The sequence below is a fragment of the Haliaeetus albicilla genome, chromosome 1 (genome assembly GCF_947461875.1).
Source record: "Haliaeetus albicilla chromosome 1, bHalAlb1.1, whole genome shotgun sequence".
NCBI lineage: Eukaryota > Metazoa > Chordata > Aves > Accipitriformes > Accipitridae > Haliaeetus > Haliaeetus albicilla.
Genome location: NC_091483.1, coordinates 23963439 through 23983079, shown reverse-complemented (window position 1 = coordinate 23983079; position 19641 = coordinate 23963439). Strand labels below are relative to the sequence as shown.

General features: G+C 41.8%; 1 protein-coding gene across 7 annotated transcripts in view; it reads left to right on the top strand.

Moving 5' to 3' along the window:
• TECRL (trans-2,3-enoyl-CoA reductase like) overlaps positions 1 to 19641 on the top strand; it is a 69241-nt gene that overhangs the window by 28931 nt on the left and 20669 nt on the right. For all 7 annotated transcript variants that reach the window (XM_069782128.1, XM_069782143.1, XM_069782093.1 and 4 more), the window contains 2 exons: positions 8037 to 8081; positions 9356 to 9459. In XM_069782128.1, coding sequence (XP_069638229.1) covers positions 8037 to 8081; positions 9356 to 9459 — 149 coding nt within the window. The remainder of the gene's footprint in view (positions 1 to 8036; positions 8082 to 9355; positions 9460 to 19641) is intronic.

Here is a 19641-nt window from a genome sequence, read left to right as displayed (position 1 = left end):
GTGTGTGTCACACTGCTGCACACTCAGCACCTCCTCACCTCCTTGCACCGCTTAAAGGCAGTCCCTTATGGGAACGTTGCTTCAAGCCCCAGGCTTGTCAGAGTATCTGTTTTCTTGTTTCTCTGTATTCTGTTCTATGGTTGTTATTAGTGAAATAAAAGGTGAGCCTCATTCCCTTTCCCTTTCCTTGCCCACGCACATTAATTTAAATGCAAATCCACACTGAAAGATCAAAATTAATTATACTTTCTGCAGCAGGCTACATGGAAAATTGAAATGCACAGGGCTGGCTTTTCTTTTTCCTTTTATCTTTTTTGGTTTTTTTGGAAGTGTAAAGAAGAAACAATGTAGCAAAAATATTAAAAAACGCATCTAAATGTTGCATGTTTGCTTGCTTTTAGTTTGTGATGCTTTTTGCTTGTCTGAATTTCCACAGTTGCTTTCAGTGCCAAGCTGCTTCAGAAAGAAAATTGAAAGCTTAATCTGCTAGTGGCATAAATTGACCTCTAAATGACAAATAATATTCTGTTTACCACTAATAACAATTGATCTTCGTTAAGAAAAACTATGCTGACTCTTAAGAAATTTGTCCATTATTGCCCGATCAGAATATAGCTAAAGTCTGAGATTTTTTTTCAGAGGAAAAAAAAGGGTGGTAGGGAGAGAAGTGTTCTGTTCCTCAAGGAGTTCAGGCATTTATATAAGTTTTTTCAATGAAAATGCAATCAGGTGAATTTGTGACCCAAGGTGCAGTGCAGAGTCTCACAGGCTAGAATCCCCCATCTGGGCACAGTTGCAGCAAATTAACTGCTTCCAGGAACCAATGTATGGACAGGGCTATCGTGTTTGCCAGATCCTGGGCAAGAAAAGCAAAATTCTGACACTTTTTAAGAGGAATGGCTGCAGGCATTGTATGCAGTATAATACTCTTTGCTATAGAGGCATTAGGTATGCTCTGAAAAACCTTCTGGATCAGGCTCTGTGGGGCTTCAGTGGAGGTGCCAGGGTGTCAGTTACATGACTTTATGTAGGAAAAATAGATACTCAGATTTTAAGCATTTAAGGCCAGTGGGAATAATCAATGGGCAGCCAAAAAGGAAGCATTTAGCCAGACACTTCGTGGGGCTCGGGCTTACTTGCTTAGTACTCTGTGGGAAGTGCATGCTGTTCTGCCCCTTGGCCAGACCCTGTCCTTAGCACTGTTGGTCTTAGCCAATGTCTGGAGACATCGATTCAGTCAGCTCACTGCTTGCTCTCCCTGTGCAAGCAGTATGGTTATAGCTAGATGCATTCATGTATGACAAAAAAACAGAAGAAAGAAATGGATGCTTATGATCAAATAGCTCCTTTTTCAAATTCCACATGTCATTAAGAAAGTGGTTATTTGTGTCCCCATAGCAACTAGAGGTCAAGGTGCCTTTGTAAAACACATGGCCAGAGATCTTCCCTGAAAAGCTTACAAATTAAATCAGAGAAAATACTCAGAGAAAAAAGCTGACAAAGAAAAGAGATTTATCCCTGGGTATGGAGCCATTAAAAACAACATCCATTTCAGTACCCTACTAAGACTTTACTGAACAGGACACACTGGAGCTGCTCTTTCCACTGACTTCCCATAAAAACATGGATCTAGTTCAAGACCTCGCTCCCGCTCTTTAAATATTCTGATACGCCATAGCAAAGGTGCTTCTACGAGAAAAACACAACCTAGCTGAATAATCCCGGATCCAGCAAGTGCCTTCTCAAGGCCAGCCCTGTGCCCTTGCCCTAAAGACTTAGCGAGAGGTGGCAGCATGGTGCAGTTAGTAGCCCAGCCGGGCTCAGGGTGGTGCCAGGCCAGTATAGCTGACTGGTACCTGGAGGGGGCGGGGGGGGGCTGGCTTTCTGCACTAGCCCTGAAAAAAAACACAACCAGGTGATTGTGCTGCCATTTAGCAGGTCAAAGCAGCAAAACATCTTTTGGTCTGTGGCCAAAGAGGGACTTTCAAATGGGGCCATGCGAAGAGACACCCGGGCCTTGCTTGCCCCAGGCTTGCTGCCAAGAGCTGCAGTTCTTCAAGTGGGCTGGTCGTTCAGGTGGCAGTACTCCGTGGCTGTCATTTATTACAGTGAAGGCAAGCATAGTAAGTAATAGCTTCAGACACTTTCTTTCTTGGTCTTGTGGCCCAGCTTAGTTTTACTGTGGTTTCTTAGGTATGCTTTGCTTACTGCCGTCGTGCTCGGGAATCACTCAAGTGCAATGTTAGCACAATAAATCCCGCAGCCTTTTCTTCCAAATAAAAGCAAAAAGCAACAGTTTCAAGTCATTTCAGCATCCCCCTTTCCTGCTGTCAGGTCAGTGAAGCAAGGGTATGCAAACTTCAGTCCAGCAAAGGCTGCAACTGTCAGCATGGTGATATCTCTATCCATTCCTCTTTTCTCAGAAGCGTTCCTGAGAACGCTCAGACTTGCCTGCTGCAGCCAAGAGAAACAACACTTATGACCATTGCTCTTTAAGGTTGCGGACATGGAACAACCGTATTTGTTCAGCGTTTACTTGTCAAGAAAAAGACCTCAGCAAGTTTTCAGATAATCTGTGTGTCGGTATGTCTGTCTCTACATATTATGCACAAAACCACCATCCCCACACATACTAATATGTAAATCTTTCCTAGCTATCTCTTCTCATTGCTACAAAGATATCAAAACTACTGTCTGGTTAAGGTGGTGGAATGCATTTCAGCCGTGCTTAGTTCACATGAGCAAGTGCTGTTACATTTCTCAGCTAATGTGTAACATTTTATGATCATATAAAGGGATATCGGTGCTGCAGTGATCCCAAGAATTTCCTGTACTTCTGCAAATTTAAACAACATGCTGCTGCTGATTGATTACAGTAATTTTGTTGTTCATATCATCCTATTCATAGCACAGCAGGTATTGCTTGTAATTATTAAGACTATTTGTTATTAGAAATGCATGGGTGGTGAAATACAATAAGAAGCAAACAATTTAACTGATAATAAAATTAGCTGATCACGGAAAGTCAATCTGCTAATTATCTCCAAACTGTGTCCGTCAGCTCTGTTTTACATTTCTTAGACTTCTCGCTCCCCAGCGGAATAGTTTTTGCAGGGCTGCGTTCTAAGGAACACACCGAATTTCCCAGCAAGAGAGGTTTTCTTCATGTTACACCTTTGCTCTCACACAGGTTCATGTAACTTCATAAATACTTTGTGACAAACAGACACCTGATTGTGTAATTTACTACAGAACAGGCAGTGCACTAAGGAATTTTTATGGAATGAACTTTATGAAACTTAATAAAAATTAGACTGACCCCCTCAATTTCATAACTATTGGAAAGTACATAGTACTTAGATTTCTTAGGTGTGAAAATTTTGAAACCTCTTGTGGTATTAAAGTGGTGGAGCACACATTAAGGTCAATTTGAATCATGTGGATAGAGTGTACCTTTGGACACTTTTAAAACTGCATATAGGCTTTTAAAACTGTTCTCAGTTCCTGTGATTGACAGCTGAATCATTTACCGAAATTCTAGTATAAATGAAGTGAAAGAACAAACTGTGTGAACAGTGGGATCAGTAGAATTTGGTTTTTTGTGCATCTTTGCATAGTGGTATTGGCAGCTGGGCATGGCACTGAGGCTGTCATTTTAGCAAGCATTTGTATGGTTGTTTGATAGCACTACATCTCCTTTTTATATCCAGTATTAATAGGTGGTTTCATAGTTGGGGATGGTCAAATTAAATGTGGCTGTCAGTTTTTATATATCCTGTCAGTTTGCTTATGTTTTAATTTTTGTTTTAAATACTGGCAGGTACAACAAATAACCCATCCAAAATTAAATATTTTTCCTCATGTCCATTTTTTAAAACACATTATTAAAAGTAAACATTGAGTCACTTTCCAAGAAAATACCATCCTGTATTGAAAAATCATGATGCTTTAAAAATAATAGCATTAAAATATTTTAACTGTTTTTAAATAAATGTATGGATTTTTTCCACAAATTTGGAACATATTCCTGACAGAGAAGATGGAATAAGGTAAAAGACTTAAGTCTCATCATTAATTGCTTACAGTCCCAGAATAAAGGAAGCCTGTACACATAGAAGGAACATTATCTGAATCATACAGAATGAATCATAGAACTGTAGAACAGTTTGGGTTGGAAGGGATGTTCAAATATCATCTAGTCCAGTCCCCCTGCCATGGGCAGGGACATCTTTCACTAGATCAGGTTGTTCAGTGAAGAAGAATGATGTCGATGTCACCCAAAATCAAGGAGTTTGTGAATAACCTTTCAGCTGAGGAATGGGCAAAGCTTTCAGGTGCCTATGCGCATGCAATTGTGGGGTGACCGTATTAAAGACTGAGACATCCTTCAACAGACGGGTAAGTCAGGAGGGTAGAAATAATCAAATAGGAGTTGGAAAACCAGGAAGACATTTCAATAGCTGTCCAAACATGCTGCAAAGAAAGGAACCAAAGCTGTTCTACACAAATGCTAGAAATCTAAGAAATGTGATGAACAAACGACAATATTGGCTAGATATCAGAGGATATAATATTGGCTAAATATTTGGTTTGAACCATGATGGCCATTCTTATTTTCTGGTCAGTTTTTCCAAGCCAAAACTTGAAAATGCGTGTGAAATGTGTAGCCAAAACCATAACCCTGCATAAGGGAGCTGAACAGCTCTGTGGATCACAAGGAATATACAGGGACCGTGACGTACCATGTGGCTGAGCTCTGATGCACCATCACAATGTCAGAAAGTAAATAATAATACGTGCCTGATCTTAGAGATGCAACAGGAGTTACAAGATAAACTTCAGTCACCCATGCTCTTGGATTGCCATTAATCTCTGCAGGAGGCACCAATGGAAAGTGTCAATAAGAATAAACTGGGACATAAACCCTACTAAAAAAAACCCAAACCAAAACCAACCCTGGAAAAGAGGAATCCGCCAGCTTTAGACTGGAAGAGAGGGGAGCTTTGCCAGGTGTGGGAGTGCAGAGAGGCTTTCGAGTGCTGCACACAGCTGCAGCTGTGTCTCTGTCTTTATGAGTGCTTGTTTACCCTGGGAGCGTGCACTCTCAACATGCACTTCTGAACTCCTGCTGATGGCAGGGGGAGCTAATCTGCCAGACAGTACTGGCTCTAGGTATCCAAGAGAGCCATCAACCCCTTATTCTGACAGGCAGTAGCAAGAATTAATACAGGTGCTAATTAGTCACTGCATTTGGCTTCTTTTCACTACTAAAAGAAAGGAGAGCTCTTCTCCTATAGGAATGACATGAATGTGTGTTTGCCAGAGCCAGGCTGGATTGGAATGGCTTCCCACATTGCCAAATAGAAATCCAGAGCTGTCCTAGTGAGAGCTCTGGAGGAACCCTGTGGAAAACACTCAGTCGCAGGAAGAAGGCAGGTAAATGGTGACAAGTGGGGCCAGGGTCCCCTTGGTTGACTGCTACCAAGTGGTGAGCAGACAAGACTCCGATGCTTAGGAATGTGTGGGGTTTCCTCTCTCTGAAATGAGTTTCATCAGGCTGGGAGAGCAGACCAGCCAGACCTCTGAAACCTCCTGAGGAATGAAGTGGGGTCACACTTCTCTCCAGAAAGCAACGGTGGTTTTTGCAGGACCCTGGGCAGCTAAGACTTTGGAACAGCCTTGTGAAAGTCTGCTGCCAGTGAAGATTGAAAGTGGGAAACTTTCATGTTCACACTAAACCCAACATACTTACAAATAGAGATGTTTGGACTTTGTCCCCCACTCCATTTGCACAGCATTTCCACTCGGCATTAACTAGTGGCCACCCCCCCTATAGTAAGAGCTGGGAAGGAACATCCCAACAGCTAATTCCAGGTCCCTCCAGCAAAATACACACAGCACCCCAAGGATGGTCTGGAAACCAGAGACACACAGTGGTGTGATAACAAGGTCACTGCCGACAAGCAGGAGCAAAGGCACACTTCCATCTGTCTAAATCTTTGAGTATGTTTGAAGAGAGTGGTGTACCGAGGCTAAAGGACTGGAAATGTGGGATGACGTGCTTAAACGCACAACCTCTGTTTGCCCTTGTGAAGATTATGAGCCATACCTAAAAGCACATTGCCACAGGATCAGGTAAATTGGCTTTTATTGAAACATACTGTAATATGGGGAGGGGGAGCTGGGGGGAAGATTCCAATTTAACGCAAGTACATTGCATTTCAGGCTCCCAAATAACTATTGATAATCTGCTGTCCTGGAGCAAATCATATCTTTCTTGACAAGTCAGACAGCTGCTCCTTCTCTATCTTCCTTTTGTTATCTTTAATAGCCATGGATTGTTGTGGTACCTTGAAAAAAATGTCTGCGACTTACTTGATGGATGTCTCACCTCCTGCTATTAGGCCTGGTTCATGGGTTCATCTAATGCCTGTTCTTGCCAACAAAACTCAGACCAAGTGCTTTTGAAATGAGAGTGTGCTGGGTGCCATTGCACAGTGGGTGCAGTGCACACTGTGTACAGCTCCGCTTCCCCTCCAGCTGGCAGCTGGTGGGGCGAACAAGCTCTCCTGATCATCCTCAAATACAGTTAAGGTAGCAGCAACCTCCTGAGCTCATCTGGTCCAGGCTTCTGCTCAGAGCAGGGCTAACTTTCAAGTCCTGTAAGATTGCTCAGGGTCTTCCCCAGCCGAGGCCTGACTATCTCCAGTGTAGTAGATCCCACAGCTTCTCAGGGCAAATGTTTCCATGTTTGATCACAGTCATTCTGAAGAATCTTTTTCCATTTTTTTAAGGTACGGGAATACTGGTGTCTTAAATACAGGAATACTAACAATTGTAAGATAGGTCTAAAGAAAACCATGGGTGTATTTAACCAATTTCACCCAGACTTTGAATTGAAAAGACAAAGCAAATCTCTTTCAGGCTATCAGCTGTCCTAAGGTGTGTCAAAGGAAATAAAGACAAATGCGGTAGAAATGGCTGGGGGTGGTGATAGCGCAGCTGTTCCCTCTGTCAGACTTTGCTGCCCCCAAATCTCAGTTGACACCATGGATTGTGTAAGGTCTCCCCAGACTGCTCCAGGTCAGCCCTAAAACCCTTCAACAGCAAACCAAAGTGCGTGTGTGGGGTTAAGCGAAGTTCTGTGTCTTTGTGATGCAATGGAAGAGTGCTTGTATTGTCTAGTCAGCCAGCACAGCTGCAGGGGCACAACCTTCTGCATATAGACACTACAAGGAGCTGGACAAGTTAACAAGTTGAACAGCCATGATCTCTTTTGCAGTCTTTCTCTGGCAGTTGCTCACTTGCCCTGACACTGAGAGAAACAAATGCAGCTGGAGACCCGTACCTGTTTGAACAAACTGACAAGTCTCTGTCCAGAATCATCAAAGGGCAACTAATAACAACTGTCAGCTGCTATTGTGCATTTAGGAGGAACCTTTAAACTAGAGCGTTTAAAAATCTGCTTCTAGGGAACATCCTTAAGTTGATGGGTATCATGGAAATCATACGTTACACAGTATTAGCTACGCAGGTGCCTCTGCTTTTTGTGTCTCCATTTGCTTAATCCGTGATTAAGAACTAGTGCTAGCTGCACATCCCTAGTCAGGTTTTATATTCCTAGATGGTAAAAAACAAACCCTTTGGACCAGACTGTAGAAGAAGCATCATTTTGGAGGGAGGGGCAAGACTGACACATTTAGTATAGAGTTTCAGCAAATATAGTAATAAACATCATCCTCTTTATACTTCTCAGTGGTGCGTGCACACGCCCATTTTTCATGCGCTGATGGAGAAATTCAGCATTGAGATTGACCCTTGCAATACTCAAGTGGGGAGAAGGGATCTCTGTTTTAATGTGTGTATTGTGTGCTCCTGCTAGCTCTCTTGTATTCTCCTTGTATAGCTGAGACTGAAAGAGAGGATTTTTTTTTTAATCTCACATTTGTATCTATCAGCTAAAAACAATACTAACAGAAAGAGAAATTTAGATCCTCCACCATGAAATTAACAACCGTGCTTTGTGATTTGAACAGGTCCCCAGTGGTACCCTTCGCGTGTTGGCCTGCAACTAGAACGCAGTAAGTATTCGTATGGTTGAATACAGTCGCCTAACATATTACTAATCCTCTGGCAAGTTCTCTTCCTAACAGTATTGCTCTCTCCATATGTGTTATTGGGTGAACTGTTAGCACTTTTTCATTAATGTTATCAATTATTAACTTATTAGCTTTCTCATTAATAAAGGAATCTAATGGTTTTCATAACCACTGAATAAAAATGTTTCAGAATACAGTATATGATCAAATAATGAAAACAAGGCAGTTTTAAAAACATTCACTCACTTTCCTCACTCACTGCATTATCCATTTTAATACTTGCTCACAGTCTTATCAGAAGATGCAACTGGCTGCAGGAGGCAGCCTCTTTTTTTTGTGCCAGTACACCAGTTCTTGGTGGACATGGCAGCGAGAGATGAAGCTGCCACGGGCTGTGTGGCATTTGGTCTGTGGACATGTAGCACTGCAGAACCCTAGAAAATGAGGGCTCAGCACCTAGTGGAATTTAGCACCCTCACTGACTTAAACAGTCAACAAACATATATTGAAAGGGAGACACAATACATAAAGTAGAAAAGAGAAAAGAAGTGTTGCAGCCATGGAAACACCCCATGCCAGTGGCTGTTGGGGTTTCCTAATATCCAGCTCACTGCCTCTATAAAAAAAAAAGAGAACCAGATACTGCCATTTTATGTCTCTGCCTATACAGTCTAGGCCCATCAGGACTGGAAGCAGATGCCTCAGAATACTGTGAAAAGTAATATAATGCTCAGATATACCTGGTCTGCTTAGGTCAGACAGCTTACAAAGAAATCTTGGACTGTGGGCCTTTGCCAAAGAAGTTGTGTTCATCGTGATGGTGCCACCTATTGTAAAATAGTCTGAGAATAAAAACGCTTCAGCAAAAGATATCAGTGAGGGAGACACTGCATAACATCACCTTTCCCAGTAGTCTTGCAAGACAGAATAAAAAGCGCTCTTTGAAATTGTCTGTGTGATTGCATGGCATATCTCTAATGGTCTAGATTAACAGAGATAGCACCATAACAACTGCTATGCATTGCCACCCAGGGTCATGTCAGCCTAATGCTTTTGTTAAAACGAGAAGAGAACAGCTCTCATAGAAACGCTTTAAGTTGCTAACCTGGAGAATAAGTACCAAGTCACCAAAATAAATCAGAATACAAGTTGGGCCTACACCTCGAGCATTAGCAGGGCAGCCTACGTGTTATGCTGAGCCTCTGAGAGGATGACTCTTGTTCATGCCATTTCCTCCTCCCCTTTTGTTATTACAGATGGGCCCTATTTGAAGGATTCCATTAACATTCAAAGCCTTGCTGTTTCCTCTATCATTACACTGTATTTTACAGACCTGGGTCAGCAGGTTGGTTGGACCACAGTAAGTATGTCCTTGTAACAATCAACATGATATATCTTAATGTACAATGTGTTTTAGCATCAAATTACTCCAACTTACTCAGCCTGTCCTTCCCTATGTCAAATGGTGTAATTACTTTATCAGCAGTTGAAGCAGAATTAAATGGATGGTGAGCGAAGTTATCAATGTGCTAACTCTGACACCCAATTAAAGATTAGAAGGTGGACATAACAATATTGCCTGATGAAAAAAAAAGTCAATTTTTAAAAACAGTTTTAGCTTATCTAGGGTTTATAAGCCTGTGCAGGATCCTGTAGCCAAATACATTCATTTGCTGCAAGGCTCTTCAGCTTTGAAAGTGGGAGGATATTAAAAAGAAAAAATGGATTTCTGGTAATCCTGTTACTAATACAGGAAAATTATTGGATAGAAATATCTTACACTCTGTTCACCCGATGAACAGTTCTGAGAGAGTGGTGAGGCCAAGGATTCCAGGCAGAAGATGCCCAGCCAGGCTCAGGAGTCACAAAACTTCTGAATCTCTTTGTAAAACAAAAGCATTCACCGCGAGCAACAGTACCTGTATTATGCTGTAGGTAGAACCATGGTCTGTTTTTACTTCTGGTCTCAGTTTGACTTCAGTTATTTTCCTGTAAGCAGCTGTTGGAACGTCAGGGTGGTGGGAGAGAGGCAATATGTTCCACCCAAATGGTATTGTGGGGAACTCTAACCTTGCAGGCTCATCTGTGCAAGGAGGAAGTAAAAAGATTCAATTCTTTCACAGCCCAAAGACAGAAGACAGCAGAAGAGCTTGAAAGGACAGGGAAGGAATGGAAGGTGAAGAGACCTTTCCAATGCCCTGTGGCAGGCATAGGTGGCAGAGCTGAAAGTAGTCTTACTGCTACTGATAGTCTCACTGACGTAGCTTTTGCTGTACTTTGCATATACTGCATTAGCTGGAGTAACACACAGCCCACATCTGTATATTGGGTAATGAGATTCCCAATTTCTGCAGTGAGAAACATGAGTAAGGCAGAACTAGAGTTTCTGAAAGCCATAAAAGTGATGATGAGACTATACATAGCAATGGAAAACAAACTGCCAATTGCTTGCAATTCCTTTAATGAAACCAGTGAGTTTTTGCTAGCTGGCATCATGGCTGTAGGCCAAATTATCAGATTCTTATCTCAGGCAGCCCACAGATCCTACCCTGCTCACCTGGGGTGACTACAAGACCCACTGACAAGCCACTGTTCTTCCTTGGCTGGGCTTATATGGACGGAGCTTGTGAGTGTCAGGTCATTAAGCAACTTGCAGATGATAATACCTGTTCCTCTTTCCAATAGGTCACTATGGGCTAGGAAGCATTACTACATGACACTTAGAATGGACATGCTATTTTACACCTCCTCACCTGTTAAACAGTACACTCAAGGTGGATGTTACTGCCAGAACTGCCCTTGACTTTGGGAAGAATCAACTGCTGGATCAGTACTGTAAGGTCACATACCATCTCACCTGCTCAAGCTCATGTGCATTTCTCTCTCTCCAGGGAAGCAGATAGCCCCTAGCAGCACAAACTCTGGCAGGTTTTAGCCCCTGTGAACAAGAACATGACCTATATCTATCTTTCCCAGTTCTGACAACAGGACTCAAATCCCCAGGTGGTGACAAGCAGTTTACTTCAGTGGAGTTAGAGCAGTTTGCATGTGTGACTTACCCGTTTCCGTAGAGATCTGCAAGTTTACCAAGGCTGAGGCTTTACCCCACTGATTCCCATGCTGATTAATAGCCTACTGGGGCCATGTTGATTAATGTTAGTTGGGGTCCTGTTTCTCCCCCAACCCATCCCACTGCCTCTCGACCATGGAATTTCCTTGCAAAGCAAAATTATGAGTAGTGCAGCTTCCTGTTTGCTACAACTAAGTAATCTGCAAGAACCTTATTTATTCTCTCCTTTCCTCATGGTTTATGTAGCCTGAGACAGTAACATAACTAAAGCTTAATATCCCATTATAAATAGTGCAGTTATGACTAGGCGTTGATACTGCAGGCAGTGGCATTTTTTTATGATTTAATCTGTGTGTGCAGAAAGTTGACTCCATGAGTTTCTGAATATTCATCTTATCCTATTCTGTTCCATATTCTAAATTGTCTCCATTCGCAGTAGGAGAAATCTTCCTAGCAACGTCATTTAAACAGTCAAGAGATTTTTATATTATAGCTAGTCTATAGCAATAGAGAAAAAGTTCATAGAAGATTGTATTCTAACAATAGCAATTAAGAATGCATTTGTACACAGGATGTACAGTTTTACTGCCATTTTTACTGTGCTTAGAGCTCCCATTCTCCCATCCTCCTTGATGCTCTATCAGATTTATGCACACAGTGAGGGATGCTTCTGATTTAAAGGGTTGACGTTTAAATAAACAAGGCATAGAATAAAAATATACTTATCAGCAAAATGATAGCTGAGGTACAAAGGGCCACATTCAGGTCTGGACTCCAAAAATAGACACAGAAGCACGTGGAGATATGTTGGTACTCCAGAGGTCGATGCATTGGGCATGGATCTGTCTAGGGGAAAACCAAGCACGGAGGTGGGTCTTCTGGGACTTTGTCACCTCATTGGAGATCACACTTGAGATGCCCACTTGAACACTAAGACCCCCAATGCTGGGGATTTACACCAAGAGAATGACTTGTGTTTTTTAAAAGGGGAAAGTGGTACCCACCTCCACCTCCTGGGAGCAGTATTCTCTCCAGGCATGTTGTAAAATAAAAGATGATGCTGTTGTCTGTTCCCAAACAATCAGTTTGGGTCTCTAAATCTAGGAGCGTATTTCTGAACCAAGAAACCTCAGCTTCCCTCTTGCAGCATGCACAGTCTCTGATTAACAGTTCTTGTCACACTCTACCGTGGTGGCTCAAGAGTTTATCATCTCCTGTTGTCTACTCGGTCCCTCTGACAAAGGCTGCCACTTGTAGGAAGGATGTTTCCTTTTCATCCTCAGTCTTCTTAAAACATGGTTACACAGTGACCAAAATATTTTTGGTGTTTTGTGCTGTGAAAGGCCAGACATCCCCTGGGCTCAGGTTACACTACAGCTCTGAGATTGTCTGACCAGATTTCGACAAGTTCTAGAGGCTAGCTTGCTCTGAGGGAGGACAAACTGGGGTGAGGGATTTGCAGTTCTCCTCCACTGGAGCAAATACATGTCAATGTCTTTTGAGAGTGAGGCCCTTTCCTGGGATAATGTGGATAGAAATCCAACCTCAGCTGGCTCTTTTAGAAGAAAGGAGGCCCTCAAAGCTCATTTCCAGAAAGCAATTCAGGGAGAAACCAAAACCTGTTTCTTAGTATCATGGATTTTGTTGGAACTCGCTCTCTACTCTGCCTTCTTTTTTATAAAACAAATATTACCTGAAACACATAATTTACTTCTGCACAAGATTTACCAATTCCTTTACCCTACCTGGAGGGGATAGTTGAGGTTTTTCTGACTGATGCTGCAGAGATACTAATGGGAGCTGAGTTTACAGATCTTTTCTGTATGCGTCCCGCAAAGATTTTACCCCCAGGCATGTTTGAAATTCCTAACACTGGAGTGATGGGTTTTATTTTTAATCTCTGTCCAATTTTGGGCCTAAGCACGTTTGACAGAGGCCTCTTTTTACATATTGCAATGTGGCATGTGACTTTTTGAAATGTGGCTGGTATTTTACCTCTAAGAATGCATACTGCTGCTGTAGACAAAAGGGAAAAAAAAAAAGCATTCTTCCTGCTCAAATTCAGACTTCTGTTAAAGCTTCCCTCATTTGAGCAGTGATTGCAATTTCTGATTTATCAGCTTCTGTTGTCTAGTTGCTACCCAGGCAGGCTACCAGAAGGATCAAAATATAACTGAGAAAACAGCACAGAACTGTGAAAAACATATCTTACCTCCAAGTCTGTGAATTTCATAAGATTAACCCTAAAACACAGTATTTTTTGTAACTGTGATTTAAAATTAGGGATTGCTTAAATACTTTGACTCCTGAGAGCCTTAAAATACTGAGGCTGGCAGCAGAACTGCTCCATTTCAAATTTTCCAATGAAAAAAAGATTCTGCTCAATTTAGAAATGTAGAGACTAATACTTATTTAAACCCAAGAACATCTTTGAAATCTGAAAATCCACACTTTCACTAATTGGTCTGTTCCTTTCTGGCTGGCAAGCAAAATTATCACCAAGTTAGGCACTGTGGAAAATGAACAAGGAGCCAAGAGATCTATGTCTGAAGCTTTGTGGTTATGTATAGCAGGTGTATAGCGTGGGGAAGTGCATGCTGTGCTGAATAGCGAGGTGTGCCTGTTCTCTCGGGAGGGAAGGCAGTGTTTTGGTCAGTGTGGTTCTCTCCTCTTATTCTCACAGTGCATGTGTACCAAAGTTTTTCTGTCCTGTGGGTGTGGGTGAGTGGTGAATAGGGGAGGACTGTGGCTGGCAGAGCTCACTCAGTTGGTCCTGTAAATGTGGAACAATCCCATGAAGTCTGTGGGATGAGTGTGATATGAAGCAATTTATGAGTATTGATGGGTTTGGAGAGGCAGCCAAAGTGCTGCAAACTCATTTTCTGCACCTTCTCCATACTGAGATCAGCTTTGGGCTTTCCATGGGGAACAACTTAAGATGTTTTCCCTAATGTGGGAATGGAAGAAGACACTTCAATAAGGGTTTATAACTTCTCGATGGGATGTAGTAGTACAGGCAATTTTAATAGAAGAAAAAAAGACAGGATCTGAGGAATTTGAAGGAGTGGGAGGGCTGGGAGTCCCAACAAACTAGTGGGCCAATGTGATGAAGATAAATGTAAGAAAACTCACATGATCGTTGCCTAGGAAGGCATTTGAGATTGAGGTAAGAGAGAGAGCTGAGGATCTGTAGGATGTATCAGTGGAGAATGTCACTGAATATATTTCTCAGCAGATACGTATCAGAGCTTGCATATTTTGTGGCCAATTCAAACACAAGTAGCTGTGGGACAGGACCCTACAAATCAAATAACACTTTCAGGGAATTGTGGGTACCAGAAGAATTTAGCAGCAGTGCCAAATAAACAGAACGTGTGATTCTGTGTAAATCTGTGGGTGGCTTAAGAACGACTACAACAAAGTGCCAAAGAGAGAGAAATCCCCAAATGGTTTTTCATTGCTAAGCCTCTTGGATCAATAGATAATTTGGTCATGGAAGATGATCTCCAGGAAAAAAAGAAGTCACTATTTCCTCTATAGCACCTTTTCCAACTACAATTATTTGTAACACAAAGCACATTCATTTTACAGCTAACAGTTTGTACTTGGCAGAGGTTTCTGCTGGAACACACAGTAAGTGTTGCTCTACCTTGGTACAGCTAGCCAAGTCTTGAGCTGATCCCAGTCAAATGCTATGAACTTTCAAAACACTGTAACCTTTCACAAAGGCAAACTACACACACAAGATTGGTCTTATTTTTCATTTAATTAAGTCTAATAATTTTCCACCTCCAGGGTTATCAGGAGAGAACAGCTTGCATTTGCCTGATTTCTTGCCATGGTTTTATATTGTTTGTGCCTTTCCTTGGGCCACATATACTTTTGGCTCTTTGTTACTGCCCAGTGGCAGCGTGAAGTCAACTGATAAGGGGAGACCTCTCAAACTGCCCAGCAGTGGGGTTCCTCAGACGCGGTGTCTAATAAGGCAAACAGTGTTGCAATAATTTCTCTTGGTCCCAGCAACAAATGCCACAAGCTCACAATGAACGACGCCAGCGTGTTAATTTTTTCAGGTGCCAAAGGGAGTTAGGGAGGTACTAGGAAAATCAGTTTTGAGGGGTAAACATTTTAGTTGCTCTTGAGCACAGTACAGGCTGAAGAACCTATGCATAAGTGTTTATAGTCATACCCTTAAGTTTTCACTGCTTCAGGTGCAAAAAGAAGGTAGAGGGAATTCAGTAAGCATAAAGAGAACAAACTGTTTCTTTCAGTTATGCACAGCTTTATGGTTAAACCCTTCCTGCTACTTAAGGAACAAAATGCTACTTGATGTAAGGTGCTAATAAAAGTAGACCCTTTCCTATTTGTATTCAGATTAACGAGAGAGGTTGACAATTTGTCAATCTGCGCAAAGTTGAGAAGTTTTAGTCCCTCTAGAATGCATAAGCCTGGCAAAATTATTTTGTATGGGGAATTTTTGCCCAACTCCATACTGCGGGTGAGGAGAGCACAAAGAGGAAAGTGAACCAGAGAGTGAACCAGTGTTTGAGAGGACCATGTGCCCCTTCGTCATTCTTTGCCCACCTTGTCTGGTGACCTTGACAAGTCACTGAATTTCTCTGTATCTCAGTTTCCAGATCTGCGGCAAGAAAGTAACAGTATTTTCCTCTTTGCAAAGTGCTTTGAGGCTCCTAGATAAAATACACTGTGCAAGAGCTAGTTGAGGTTATTAGTAATAGCCAGGTGTTAAAAAGCACTATTTCATTTATGTATCTACATAGCAGACAATAGATATACATTTTAAAATGATACACATTGTATGGCAGATTTCAAAATGCTGTCAAAGGCCTGTAAAGATTTTGCAGCAAATCTGAATTCACATTGGTGTTTGGTTACAAATAGAACTCGAGTGCTTTGCTGAATATGTATAGGTACAAACATATATAACATGGATATATGTGTGTGTATAAAAGCATTTGTTAATTTGCAGTAATTTTCCATTTTGAATAAGAAACAAGCAAAGGCTTATACTCTCAGGGAAGAATCCTGACCAAAGTATGAAGTGATCTGATGCCAAACCAGTGGTTTCGGACAGCTCAGTCTTGGGAGAAAGACAGGAGGAAGCTGGGATTTTACCTCCCTTTTCCCACAGAGGGAGCACAGGCCTGGCTCAGGGACAAACAGCACCCATCACACTGTTCACTCCCCAGCTCCTGAAGCTGGCCTGAGTCAGCTGCAATTTGCCTACAAAATCCTACAGCAAATCCATCTCTATCTCAGGTGTTTGCAGTAAATATTGAGCTGCAGCCTGAAATACTCTTAGACACCGAGTCACTGAAAAATCTGCCTAGGCAAGGGAAGTTTCAGGTGCCCCTGCATGCTCTATTTAAGTTTTGTAGAATGGGTTAGCCAGTTCCATGAGAACTGGAACAAAAATCATTGACTATTCAAGCAGCCCTTAAGAATTGTACTACCTGATGCAAAACTGCTGCTGTGGATTTTTGCAAACATGAAAATACAAAAATTTTTAAAAAGTGAAGATTTAGAGATGCTGCTAAAATTATGCCATTATCATCCCCAGGTAACTATATGGCCTTTAATGAGGTAGAAAAGCATATGAAGTAGAAATTAGTCCAGAAATTAATAATGTTTCTTAATGATCATTGGCTCAAGAGTACTTAGGGCTGGGATTGTAAAAGGAGTCCAAGGTAGTTAGATGCTAAGTTTAATGTGATTTGAGGACTTGGGGGGGTTCAACTGCCTGTTTCTCTTGGGTTTCTCAGAAATCCCAGCTGTGCTCTGTACCCTTGCACATAGTAATGGTCTGTCTGTCTTGTGTCAGTAGATCCTCCTCTTTATGCGGTACATACTGTTTCAGGCTGACTGTGGCTCAGACCTGCAACTAGTGACTTTGTCTAACATTTATCAGAGAAACTAAGCTCTGTCCATTAGATAATTTATATACTGCAGCTGCTTTTCCATCAAAATTACTCAGGACGTGCTTAAACTATTTTGTAGCTCTTGCTGTGCTGAGAATTTCAGGCAATGACCCAAAGTCATTGTCCTGGTTGCAGGTATTATCCTGATACCACACCCTCCACTTCCCCTGCTTGAACCCAGACATCCCATTGGCAGTGGAAGAGAAAATATCATGACCAGCAGTGATGAACTGGGAAAGTGCCCCTACATGGCATGGAAAGAACTGCGGGAAGGGATCAGTATGGAAATGGCCTTTCCTCAGCTCTGCTCTGCAGCTTGTCATACATGAGATAATGTGAGACTATGCCAAAAGGCAACATGATACAAGATAGGGTGTGTTGTGTGACATTAGAGAAAGGGCATGTCGTAAACATTACAGAGAGGAATTAGCTGATGCCCTCATGTGAAGATTGCTAATCCGTGGGCTGTTCATTTATAAAGATTCTGTTGGACTTTTTTCAGACTCTCTCCACTCCACCCCCTCTGTTTCTAGCTTCCTTTTGTCCTTTTCTGCCTTTTCCCAACCAGTACACATGGTATTATTAACTCAAAACAAAAACCTTTCCATCCCCTGTAGTAGACCTGTTGGGATGGTGTCAGGCACTATGCCAGCTGCTCCTACCAGCCAGAAAATTCACCTCACATTCCCTCAAATAACTTTAAAGAGCTCCTTTCACCTTTGCTGCATTCTTATCTCCCTAAATATACCCTCTGCCTCTTAAGGTATGGAATTGTAATTCCTGACCTGGTTGTTACTCAGTTCAACAAGGTGTTACTGGCATGATCATCTCAACAGAGATAAAAGAAGCAGATACAATCTGGCTCATGCAAGATGAGATGCCTTGCTGGTTTGTGAATTAGCTATCCTGTATTGTTTTCCTATTTGTCTCATCATCTCTTGAATGATGGAGACTCCTACCTTAGCTCTCTTTTGACATATTTCAGATCTCAGTTTTGTTGTTTATGTAGTAAATGTTTCCAGTTTAGGTATTACTGAATCAGGTCCCCAAGGATCTGATAATTAAGACAGTTAAAGAAACTTGAGTTTAGCACCCTGTATGGTGCTCATGTCTGGAAGAGGTTTGATTCAACAACAGCACCGAGAATAAGAGGTATATGGAGTATATAATGCCAGACACTGAAAAGGAGAGAAGGAAGGTAAGAGAACTGGACATTGTACAAGATATAAAAAAGAGCGTACAGATGTGGGGGAAAAAGGGGCAATCTCTTGTTTTCTTTCTTCAGGGAGTTAATGATGAGCTCAACAGTTAAATTCTGTTGAGCTGTGCACATTGTAATAGAGATGTAATGCTCCTCCAGGAAAAGATCTTTGTGTTTACTATGGACCACCATACTTGGCTGCACCAAACACATCAAAATAATCTAGGCAGGCCCACAAGATGGTAAAGAAGAAGTAATTTTCTTCTAAACACTGGATTTTTTTACATTTCTACAGAAGAAAAATGCTCTGTGTTTTAAATAATCAGTTTTTTGTTCTTTACAAAATAGTATTTCTTTTGTCCAGAAACTACAAGCTATGATGTTATCATTTTCAGGGTTTTGTTTAAAATTTGACTATTATTTTTGCAAGATATGTCAGCCTGAACTAGTATCTTAGTAATTTTGTAGGTTTTTTGAGCATCTGTAGAAACGATAGCTTGAACTGATCCTTAACACAACTAATAACTCCCCAAGCCCAGCAAGTAGTCAGCTATAGGATGAATATGAAGACATTAGGCAGGCTTAATTGCATATATTCATTGAGACTTAATAGTAAAAGAATGGTGCTTTCCTTTGATTGCCAATGGTTAGAACCAATTGTAATTTTCTGTTAATTTAAGACTACTTTCCCTTCCACCTGCTTGAACTTGTGGGATTTTTAGCAGAGTGTCTCTGCCTGCCTTTCTGGAACTCACTCTTCCTTTCTGCTGAATTTAAAATCAGTGGGCCAAAGAAGGAGAACAGAGGTTGCAGCATGGGAGATGCAACAGAGGAAAGCAGACTGAAACTCACCCAAAATGTAAAAAATACCCCAAAACTGCTACAGCAAATGGAACCTCATCCTCTAAAACAGGATGCTACTGATCTTAATTATGTTCCAGCAGTGTGATGCATTTATGACAAAGGCAAATACAGTCCTGCCTGACAGACAATACCTACTTTGATTGCAAATCTCACAGCTGACCCTGGACCGCCTGCCTCCACATGGGCAATTAACACTTTGTGTCGGATGTCACTGACACACAGACAAGATGGGACCTTGTCCACAGCTTGTAAAGCACCCCGAGCATGCTGATATTGCTCACCTCCACAAACCCCAATGCAAGAGCTGCTGTTGGTGCTCTCAGATGCTTCTCTGATTGCTCTGATGGGAGGCTCTGCATCCCCCCTTCTACATCAAAAACATGTCCTCACCCAGTCACAGGGATTCAGGTATCACATGGCTGGTAGCTTTGGTTGTTAAAAAGAGACTGGATTTTTTTACTAAATCCT